Raw genomic sequence first — 11122 nt, forward strand, 5'->3', positions numbered from 1 at the left:
TGCCCCTGAGGAGATTTTTCATGGAAAAGGAAACATCAAAGAAGAGGCAGAGTTAACAAAAGAAGAGAGGAAAAGGAGACGGGCCAACCAGAAAAGAAGATTTCGAAGATTGAAAGGTATCCTTTATTCGCTTATATTTATGGTTCTGCTTATTTTCATGCTTGTCTACAATCTGTGCATAATGGTCAAAAAAATTAGTGGCGAACTTGTGACATACATGATCCACCACTTAGAATTACATAGTTCTTATGCACAGGATTGTATAATTTCATTCTACTCTTTTTAGGTGTCCTCAAGAGTATTGGGAAGAATGCCGACAAGCTAAAAAAATGAAGAGACTTTAACAAATTAAGGAGCACTAGGAGTTGCAATCCCTCCTCTTCACCGACATCTAAGTAGAAAATCTTGTGTTATATTGTTCTACCTTTGTTTTAATAGTGTTATCATTTTGTTGGTTGCTTATGAAATTTCTTCAGAATGTTATAAATATTATTTTTGAATGTTAGAAAATTGTATATTAAATTTTATTTTGAAATTTAGTATTTTGAATAATTTATAATATTGGAAAATTGTGTATTAATTTTTTTTATTTTTTTTCTAAAAAAGACAACGATTTTTCACCGTTGTCGTAGATAGTTTAAAACTGTTGTTGAAGACCCTGTTATTAAAGGTAGACGCTCAAAGACAACGGTGAAAAACTGTTGTCTTTGAAGGAAAAGACAACAGTTTTTCACCGTTGTAAAAAATGTTGTCTTTGCCTTCAAAGACAACGGTTAAAAACTGTTGTCTTTTGCCACCCCTTTTAACAACACGGCCTTTAACAACAGTTCAAAATGGCCTACGACAACGGTGAAAAACCGTTGTTGTTTGACTTTTTTCTTGTAGTGCGTGACACCACACACCATGTTATCTACAATATAAATTAATTGAACAACTACACTTAACATATAAATGTAGACATTTTTTACCAATGTGATTCTTTATTTCAAAATAAATGTTTACAAAAACTAGGCTTTTAGTATACACTCTAACACGATTAATGGTCATTTATTGCCTTTACTCGCTAAGATCAAAATGTAAGTTGTCGACTATTAATGGTCGGTCGTTGTCACTCGATCGGTTATGGATTCACAATTAATTCATTTGTTACACATCAACAACAAGGCAAAGAATTATTTTTGTGGCAAAATATTAGGTGTTCCACTTGAAAAATTTTTATCTCGATTGGTCCAACATTCGATGTACATAGGTCGTGCTAGAAGCAACAATCAATGTGTGATTAATGAACATTTATTGTTTTTACTTGTCGATATCAAAAAGCAAGCCGTTGTCCATTAATGATCAACCGTTGTCACTCGGCCGGTTATGGATTCACAATTAATTCATCCGTTACACATTAACAACAAACAAAAGAATTATTTTCTTGTTAAAATATTAGTTATTTTACTTGGACAAATTTTGTCCTGACCTATCTGACATTCGATACATGAAGGTGACCAATCTGACATTCGATGTATGTAAGTCATGCTCGTATACGAGTCAACTTGGTTCAGTATAATCACGACCTTGAATTTACACTCCCTACGCATCCGAGAAAGGATCTCCTCATACATTTATCCATAACTAAAATACTTGTGAATCAATATAAATTAATCAATATGAGACAAATTCCATTCATAATGAAACATCTTTTCTCTCCACTTTTTTTTTTTCGATTCACATATATCCAACAAATTTAATGGTTGTATCAATAAGCATGCCTATGTCTATTGGTTTTAGGTGAAACAAAATTCACAAATGGTCTTTCAAACTCGTTATATTTGTTCAGTCCCCGCCACATGGGAAACGTTAAGGAAATCAAATGCAAACAATAGTTCCTCATTTATTAATTAGCATTTGCTTCCCATCTCATCTCATCTCATCTAATCACATCATCCTTCAACATTTAGGCTTGTAGCATATGCACATAAAGCCTATGCTGCATTTGCCACCCGCATAGCACTCTATTTGCCTACACACAGCACTACATTCCTCCTCGAAGCAATCCGATCCCGGATACTTGCGGCTCCGGCGATAGCATACCGTACTCGCATCAGCACTGATCGACAACTCTACCACAGCAATGAACACAGTGCACACTAAGCTTCAACATTCGGACCAAAAAGAAGACAATAAGCAACTAACCTGAAGCCACGACGATAAGGAACAAGAACACGAGATTGATAGATACACCCCTCCTTTCCATCCTAGCTAGTCAGAAATTAATCCTGCGTATGCTGATCACTGAGCATGTCTCTATTTATAGATTGAAATGAATTAAGCATGCAAATGGAAGGTGCATGGATTTATTCCTGCAAATATTGTAAAAAGGAATCATAGTATCAATGAGCTAGTTAATGCACCTTTGTATTGATATGATAAGAGAATCATTTTCATCGGTTTAAATTAGATATCTGATGTCAATTAAGAATCATTTTGCCGGAGGAGTAACTTTATTCCTGCACTGCAGAATCAACTCTTGTATAAGGAAGAATGAGCATCGAGGAAAGGCAGGGCAGGGGAGGGCATTTCCATAACTGAAAATGATGCTTTTCTAAATGAGAACTTTTTATTAGTTTAATGTCAATTTTTTTATCTTTCTCTCCTCTTCTCCCGTACGTGTATTTATCTTTTGGATTTTCGAGTTAGTATTTGTGCGTGTCGAATCTGTAAGTCTCTAGCCCTCTCGATCGATTAAGTACTCCAAAAGATAGATCCTCGATACATAAAAGCTTCCCTACTTCAAGTGTTGTGCTCAGTCAGAGTTCCAGACATCTTTGCCATGCACGAGCTCCCCTCATACCACTCCATCATCTTAGAGAACCTCATGGATCCAATGCACGTCCCATTTCGGGAGAATTGTAAATTAATAAAATATTTATCAACAAATTTAATTCTCAATTTGATAAAAAAAAATTATTTATATGTTCATTACAAGACTTAATTCATCTTAAACTTGACTCAAATAAACTTAAACAACACAACTTCAATAATATCTAAACAAACCAAACTCATAAAAGACAAATCAAACCAAACTTGAACAATCATTTCAATGACTTAATTTATTTTATGCTTGACTTGAATTGATTATCTTATCACACAAGTTTAAAGGCCTCAGAACTTAGTTTGGCTTCTTTGTCGTCCTAATTTTACCACCCTACTCTTCAAGGGCAGAGACATCAGTTATCACACGAGACCAATTCTAATTAAAAAACAAAACAATACTATGAACATCTCGCAAGCATGATTCCATATATAAGACAAAAGTTAAATGAAGACAATTTTAACTTTAATAAACAAAAACTGAAGTTCAAAAATTGGATATCCAAGAATTAAAATTAAAGTTTAGTGCCAGCAATTCAAACAGCAACCGACGAGAATTAAAATTAGGAACTCCTGCAACTGCTCACCCTCCTACTTGGATCTCTGTCTCATCTTCCTGCGCTTCCTCTTCAGCCTGCGCATACGCTTCTTCTTCCACTGCAAAATGTCAAATCATTATAACAAATACAACCTCACTGCAAATCAAGATCACTCATCATGGTCCATCTTGTGAAAAAAAAATAACAAAAGCATTTGTGGCATATTCAACAATAAAAAAAGGCAGATAAGATCACTCATCATAGTCCTTGCTCTGAATTCTTTAAAAAAACAAGAATCATCAAACCTATGAAACTGAATGTTTAACAATTAAACAAGAAACATATCTTTGAACTGAATTTAAAAAGCAAATAAAACAATTTGCACGGAATACAAAAGGCAAGAATTAAATAAGCCTTTACAATCAAATAACAAAGGACTACTTTGAAATGCAGTGTTTTAAATCCAGAATGAAATAGCATGTTCAACAGGATAAATAAAACTAGAGGCCGATCCAATCCAATTGGATATAAAAGTAAGAAGAAAAAAAACACTATTTGAGAAAATTTCTGCGAGCCAATCTTTTTCTAACCTAATTGGATGTAAAATTCAAAACAAGAAAAATCACAAAAAGGATTCTATCACCATAATCTTGTAGTAGTTTTAGAACAGTTGTACTGAAGGAAAGAAACTCAAATTTTCACAATATCAATGCATTTAGCTGCTGTATGTAAATTTTATTACTTCTTTGGTACTTATAAAATTATAGATAAATAGCAATAATATCAATCAATCAGTTTGACCAATTGGGCCAATTGAACCATCAAGCTAATAATTTTAAAAATTCTACAATTTATGTAAATGTCAAAAGAGAATGGCCACAAGTGGTTAGTATTTACACAGACGAAAGCATAAAAAGCAGGCCTTCAAAGTTTGCATAAGCCTGAATTTGCTTCAAAAATTCCCAGGTCAATCATGAATGGAAAAGGGCAGAGTAATAGAGAAATAATATGCATGTACATGGCATTTCTAGGATCAAATGACACACAATTAAACATCCAATCAGGATAACCACACATTAAATTTGGCGCCCATGCCATTATACCAGAAGGAACAAATAACCATCGGAAGTGGTAATGGGATCAATCAAGAAGACAAATTTAAGATTAATAGACAGGAATATATAGATATGGATGACTCTTGACAAAAAATGAACTACTTCGATTGTCTATCCTGTAAAATGATTAGCAAATTCATAGTACTCGAGAGGAATCTAAGAGCTATGCCACTGAGGTAAATTTTGCAGGATTGAGATCAGACAGCCAAGGGTTAGTCTTCAATCTCCAACACATAAGAATGGCCGGAGATCAGAAACTCTAGTCCACATAAAAGCCTCATCATTACTCAATAAAACTCCTGCTTAATCTGAATTTTATAGTGATTACTATAAACTTGCATTCAAGCAACAAATAAAAACAGATCAAACTAAAATAGTTGAGGGAAATTCAAATCACTACTTAAATTTTTCACTTGTGAAGAAGAATGTAAATAAATAACATATAACCTGGATACAAACAAGAAAGCTAATAAATAAGCAATGGACGTGATTAAAAAGCTAAGGGATAGAAATCAACCTCTAGGACGTAATAATGGCTAGAGATCTGGACTCCAGTTTAAAAATAAAACTGGAGTCTAGACAGTATTCTTTAAGAATGAAAGTTTTAAAAAAAAACTTATTTTCTCAGCAAACAAAAGAAAAAAACTTACTTTCGATGCCCACACTCCATAAATCAATACAATAACGAAAAAACTCAACAGATTTTCTATCAAAATCCAGACATTGAACACAATGTCAGGTTTTTTGAACACAAAAGTAGTTTAGGCAAACAAACTAACAAAATCTCTTTTGTCTACATTCATACACTTCCATAAATCCATACAATAAAGAAAAATCAACACCAAAAGAGCATACAAGATAGAAAAAATTCTCAAAGCCCGAACATTGAGCACAAAGCCAAAGATCCAAAAAGTAGTTTTAGTGGCCAAAGGAGAAATTAAACTCAAGATGACAAGAACAAGTATTTTTTTTTTTACCTTAGCCCTCATATCCCTATATCTCGACTCCCTGTCTCAGCTCCCCAACGTTGTTTCCCCTGTGGCGTCCTCCTGCCTGTGAGTACAACTAGGGTTCGCCCGTATTTATAGACGCTGGAGACCAACCCTAAGGGCATTTAAACTGAGATGGACGAACGAGATGTGTTCTTGGTTATTTTTATTTATAATCCAAAAATATCCATATTACTACTTTTGACATGTTACCGGATTTAAAAAATTAAAATAATTAAATAATATAAATTCATCAATTTAAAATTAATTCGTGTTTTCTATTGCAATCTGGCTATTGAAAGGACTAAAATACCCACACCTCCGCATCTCTTTCTTCCGGCAGAAGCAACTTTCTGGGTTCTTCCTTTCAGCCCCATCGTCTCGCGGACGAATTTGTCGGTTTTGATCTCTCACCTTCGTTCTTCGATGGCGACGGAAACCAAACCTGCGGCTGCGGAAGTGCCTAAGGTCGACCTCTTCGACGACGACGACGAATTCGAAGAGTTCGAGATCGGGGAAGGTAAAATTTTTAGGGTTTACCCGTGTAGACTTATTTCCCCCTTTTTTTTTATGCTGTTCTGCGCATGCTAGTTTTAGTCGTTTTCTTATTGGCTTTTCTTAACCTGTCTAGGGTTGCGATTAGGTCAATTTAGAGTTTGTAAACTTTTTCCATCAGTTCTACATGTACTCGAACCTTCTCATCGTTTTTGATAGATATGGCTATCTGATATGTGATATATCCTTCTTGATGATTTTATGTTTGATTGTTTATCTGTAATCACCCCTTTAGGAACTTTTGAAGGTTAGATTTAAGTTATTTGAAATCATCTAGAAAGGCATTTCTGGATAAACTAATATAACAACTACTTTTGCAAAATTTTCCATTTAAACTCTAAAATGATTTATCTTAACCGAGGTAAGAAAATCCTATGCATTTCTATGCAATGAAGTACATCCTATGCTTTGTGGATTGACACATCATGAACTGGTGTGAATACATTAAACATAATAATCGATATGACTGTTATAAGTTGTTAGTAAGGTGGCTGATGGTTATAGGGTGGGTTTTTGCTATTCCATAATACTTGCCTCAAACTAAAGGTTAGCAGTTATGGCATTCATAAAATTATGTGTCAATCCACAAAGCGTCTTGTAGAAAAAATGAGATGCAAGAGGCAGAGCTCATGGAAGCCATTTGAATCCCTGTCATAGAATAAGATTTATTCTAAGTGCATAATATTTTAGTGGACTTTTGTTCATGTTCATTGTTTTTCCTTGTCGCTTAGAAAGATTATGTAAAGAAGTCATGAATTCTATGGATAGGAGAAGAACGATTGACTTTGTTAATTGTAAATGAGTAGCCTTTAAACACTATCAGCGGATATTAGGTGATGGCCAAATTAGTCTATAGATTTTTTATCCTACAATTCAAGAAGTCATTGTACAAAAAGACTATCAAGAATTTCTAATTATTTTACACTGCCACTACTAAGTTGTATCCACTGGCTCCATCTAGCAATCTGGTTGGATGGGCTTTGGATAGGCTGATGAGATAGGATGGTGGAAATTGATTCCTTCGGTTGGTAACTAGTCCTTTTGATTGTAATCTAATTCTGCTATACATTATGAGATTGTAATTTGTAATAGATTGATTAGAAATTATTCTGCGGTAATGTTTATTACTTCAGATGTGTTATATTGTGTTCTTTTGAAGTTTGCCCTAGTATTTTGCTTGTGATCAATAGTAACCCCAATTGTTTAAAATGGGCGCCATCAAGATTTCTACCTATGCTGATAAAAGATATTGTAATATTTTCATTTGCTACTTGATGAAGTCGCTCTTTATTAAATAAGAGAATGTATAATATATGGAATTAGACTTTTGTTGATTTAATGGTGTGAAATGTTCTGTTTTTTCTTTTCTTTTAATCACTCCGAACAATGGGGATCACTGCTCCACTGTAATGGACTTGTTGCAGAATGGGAGAAGGGAGAAGGCGAAGAAACTATGCAACAGTGGGAAGATGATTGGGATGATGATGATGTGAATGACGACTTTTCGCTGCAACTTAGAAAGGAGCTTGAAAGCAAATCAGAGAAGAGTTAAAATTATCTTACAATTTTCATTCACTTAGATGGTCTTATGAAATGCACAAACATGATGTCTTTATTTCTTTGCATTTTGGTTGATACCGAAATATCCTGGCACTAGACTTTCCAACTTGTTTAAGCTACACTTTACTTTCGTAAGCCTGGCATGCTTTTTAATAGTTTTTTTTAAAATTTTTCGGATGTCTTTTTACTGGAATTGCTTGATCGTAATTGGCTAAATATAGTCATAAACAATAATCCTAAAAATGTAATTTTGGAGCGGACTTCATGTGAACAATTGGAAAGGTCGATGTTTTTCACGACTATGCAAGGATTCATGATTGTGGAAAACATGAAGACTTCAATATTGAAGATATCAGTAAGTATTTGCATATGATCGTCTATTCGAATTAATCCTATAATACATAAACAATGTGACACAAAATGCGCATGCACAACAATAGGTCTCTAAAAATACTTTAATCTGATCTTATGTAGGTAAGTAGGTAGGCTGGGGCATAATTAGGATAAATATAATCAAACTATATCGACCAAACCGTCATCGACACGGAAATAACATAGTAATCAGTTTCATTAGTCAGCTTACATAAAAGTAACATAAAATGAGTTGTTCATGGATCTCAACTTCAAGACCTTCAACATGATAACTATAACTTACGAAAGAGCGAAATTAACCAACTGAGACTAAATTCCCAAGCAGTGTACTGCATTACTCAGGCAGAGGCGGATCCAGCCTGAGAGGGTTCTCCACCTGCTCTTCTGCGCTCAGGCGGGGGGCCATCCCTCCGTCTCACATATTTTCGGCTTTCATTCTTTGAGCTGCGTTGCTTTGGTTGATAAGTAGGATAAGTGCATGGGATTATCTCCCCGTTTATATATTTGTCACCTGAAAACAACCAACAAAAAATAGAAAAGAAAATTTTGCTCATAAGGCCATGAACACACGGTGACAGAAAATAACTCTGAATGCTTGTACATTAACTAACCTCCATAATCTTTGTTCTTAACATCGATATATGAATCAGGTAGTACCCAAAGAACACCCGGTAATCCTGCAAGATAGCAAAAACATTGAACATGCATTATAGATGAACTTTCAAAATACAGGTAAATTCTCACAGAACTAAGGATACCCTTGAACTTTTCTGATATTTCTTCAGATACGGTACACTGGAAACCAGTATAGGTTGTTGTACTAAAAGCATACATGTTTTGCTTAGCTTCTTCCATGCTGCAAGGCAACAAAACAAAGGCATGTGACTAATTTAAATGAGCAATGACTTTATATGCAACCTAATGGCAAGAAACTTTACATGCCAGCAGCCATCTAAAACGCAAATGCCATATGATAATAGCAAAAAAGCAGCAATTTGTTTGAATTAGTTCTGCCACATTTAAATTTACCATCTTATGTGAATATTGTGCAATATTTATTCATTGATCAAAACCTAGCAAACTGAATCAGCTATATGATCTTCATTGATCAACCTGCTATTCCAAGGGTAATGGGATAAATTAGACGACTGGCTGTTACAAGTAAATAGAGGATCGGAAGTGCAAAAACCTCCTATGCAACAATTTGTCTAAACAAACACCAGTTTCTCTAAGGCTGTGCTAATCAACATCTGTATATTGATTAAAAAAAAAGTGGAGAAAAATCTATTCGCTGTAAACTAGCTAATGTGCATATATATACATAATGTGGATAAAATTATCACTAACTTAAACATTGCTCGATGAGCAGCACATGCACGACCTAGAGAATAACAACGCAAACACAGTTCATCGCGAAAGAGGAGATTGGAGTACACACTCTGGGGCCTATAAAAGGGGAGTGCTCCAGTTGTTTTAACACTTTTTCTAAGACTTTTGTAGTTTCTTGTAGCTCTTGGCAGCCATCTGCTCTTAGCAGAGGGAGAGAAAAGAACCTCATTCATGGTGAGGGAAGTCCATTTCTTCAATTTCAAAAGTCATACCAAAGTCTAAAAGCTAAAACCAACCATTCTAGATTGGATAGGACCCTGAGCTAATTCAGCCAGACTATATCCAATTGGGCAAACTAAATCAAACCCCATACTAGATCCAAAGTGCAACCAATTCAGATGAATCCACTGGATACTGAACCACTTTGGCTAGACTACATTCTATTCGGGCAAACTCAACCAGACCCAAGTCTATCCTGACCAAACTAAACCCAACATGTATTTATCCACACACCCACTTGCTTAATCTATAGTCAGAAAGAGCTATTCCGCTCACTGAAAAGCTAACTCATCAATCATCTTCAATTGTACCCATCTAATTCTGACCGATGCATCAACGGTTCTTGAGGTTGAGTATTCTTCAATTGCATCCAAGTCTTATTTTTTCTTCTTCTTCATTTTTAATTTTTTTGGATAATTCTATTTTAAGTAATCTTAATACTAAGCAGATTATTTAGTAATCTTACCAATGCATCTAATTTGATTATTGTATAATAAATAGGTTAAGAAGTTTATAAACCAAACTGGATTACATGAAATATACAAGCATCATTCCATGTCAGTGCCAAAGTGTTGTACAAATGGTTTTCGGGCAAATGTCATAAGCCTATAATACTCGAGAAATTGGCACCCATTTTCCCCCAATTGTATTATGACCTAAATTCAGAAGGCTGGACAAAATTTGAAAGAACCGAGTTAAGTTTACCTTCCAAGGACAGTAGCAAGGGTGTTTAGATAGGTGTCGATCATCTGCTCCCGCGTGGGCGCTGGATCCTTAGGAAACTCCATCACGATGAGCCAATGGTTATAATCGCAACCCGGAAGCAGGATCGTCTCCCTGGGTTCGTCGCTGCTACCGCCTCCCCTCCTAGACGAGTAGTCAGAACCAACAGCAGTCGCGCGGATCGTATAGGCTGTGCGACGGCTGAAGGAGCGAGGGCCGTCGACGGCGTGGCGGAGGGAGGAGGCGAAGACGGCGCGAGGGGGAGTCGGGACGGGAGGAGGGAGCAGAAGAGGACGGGTTGGAGGAGGAGAGGTGTGTACGGGTTTTAGGAAAATGAGCGCTGAGGAAGAGCTCGCCATCGCCATTAGCGAGGAGCTTGAAGAAGGGAGCGATAGGGGAAGAGGTAGATAAGGTTTTGGTTAGGGTGTAATTATTAATATACAAGATTTTTAAAAAAGTAAAAAAAAAAAAAAATAGGGTTAATAACTTTAAGCCCCCTGAATTTTATAGCAAGTTGCATTTTACCCCCCTCTATTTTAAAAATTATACTCAACCCCCCTTTGACATGAAGTAAAAAGGAAAAAATCATAAATAACCAAAATAACCCTAACCTAAATAAGACTTCTAAAAGAAAAAGAAAAATAAAAAAATCCCACAAAACCATAAAATTTAACCATAACTCAACCTGATTTATATATAAGTCTTAAATCTTATTTGTTCCTAAAAAAAATATCCTCATAAAATTTATATATGCACCAGTATAAATAACAGAAAAACAGTAACTCTGAATTCTAAATTA

General features: G+C 35.3%; 2 protein-coding genes, 1 long non-coding RNA gene and 2 other non-coding genes across 6 annotated transcripts; 1 reads left to right on the top strand and 4 right to left on the bottom strand.

Moving 5' to 3' along the window:
* Window positions 1-3261: 3261 nt before the first annotated feature.
* LOC121993259 lies at window positions 3262-5705 on the bottom strand. The gene is made up of 2 exons (XR_006115146.1): window positions 5494-5705; window positions 3262-3519 (listed from the first exon to the last, which is right to left on the bottom strand). It is a non-coding gene; the product is annotated as an uncharacterized LOC121993259 (long non-coding RNA).
* LOC121993463 lies at window positions 4412-4534 on the bottom strand. Its single transcript, XR_006115305.1, has one exon. It is a non-coding gene; the product is annotated as a small nucleolar RNA snoR80 (small nucleolar RNA).
* Window positions 4706-4809, bottom strand: LOC121993452. Its single transcript, XR_006115295.1, has one exon. It is a non-coding gene; the product is annotated as a small nucleolar RNA Z157/R69/R10 (small nucleolar RNA).
* A 125-nt stretch (window positions 5706-5830) lies between the features above and the next one.
* Window positions 5831-7788, top strand: LOC121993258 (protein DELETION OF SUV3 SUPPRESSOR 1(I)-like). The gene is made up of 2 exons (XM_042547984.1): window positions 5831-6025; window positions 7485-7788. Exons 1-2 carry the CDS (start codon window positions 5932-5934, stop codon window positions 7610-7612), a joined length of 222 nt encoding a protein of 73 aa, XP_042403918.1. The 5' UTR covers window positions 5831-5931; the 3' UTR covers window positions 7613-7788.
* Window positions 7789-8118: 330 nt separating this feature from the next.
* LOC121993260 (multiple organellar RNA editing factor 9, chloroplastic-like) lies at window positions 8119-10734 on the bottom strand. 2 transcript variants are annotated; one of them, XM_042547986.1, is made up of 4 exons: window positions 10306-10734; window positions 8751-8848; window positions 8604-8669; window positions 8119-8503 (listed from the first exon to the last, which is right to left on the bottom strand). In XM_042547986.1, the coding sequence occupies exons 1-4, from the start codon at window positions 10686-10688 to the stop codon at window positions 8331-8333; spliced, it is 720 nt and encodes a 239-aa protein (XP_042403920.1). In that variant the 5' UTR covers window positions 10689-10734; the 3' UTR covers window positions 8119-8330. The 2 variants fall into 2 exon arrangements, with proteins under 2 accessions (XP_042403920.1, XP_042403919.1); XM_042547985.1 differs by having other exon boundaries at window positions 8604-8848.
* Window positions 10735-11122: the final 388 nt, after the last annotated feature.

Source organism: Zingiber officinale, chromosome 6B, assembly GCF_018446385.1.
Source record: "Zingiber officinale cultivar Zhangliang chromosome 6B, Zo_v1.1, whole genome shotgun sequence".
Classification (NCBI taxonomy): Eukaryota; Viridiplantae; Streptophyta; class Magnoliopsida; order Zingiberales; family Zingiberaceae; genus Zingiber; species Zingiber officinale.

Coding starts and splice junctions, on each gene's coding strand:
- LOC121993258 (XM_042547984.1), top strand. CDS start 5,932: ATGGCGACGGAAACCAAACCTGCGGCTGCGGAAGTGCCTAAGGTCGAC. Junction 6,026..7,484: donor AGAGTTCGAGATCGGGGAAG/GTAAAATTTTTA, acceptor GACTTGTTGCAG/AATGGGAGAAGGGAGAAGGC.
- LOC121993260 (XM_042547985.1), bottom strand. CDS start 10,688: ATGGCGATGGCGAGCTCTTCCTCAGCGCTCATTTTCCTAAAACCCGTA. Junction 8,849..10,305: donor CTTGCTACTGTCCTTGGAAG/GTAAACTTAACT, acceptor GTTGCCTTGCAG/CATGGAAGAAGCTAAGCAAA. Junction 8,504..8,603: donor TAAGAACAAAGATTATGGAG/GTTAGTTAATGT, acceptor GGTTGTTTTCAG/GTGACAAATATATAAACGGG.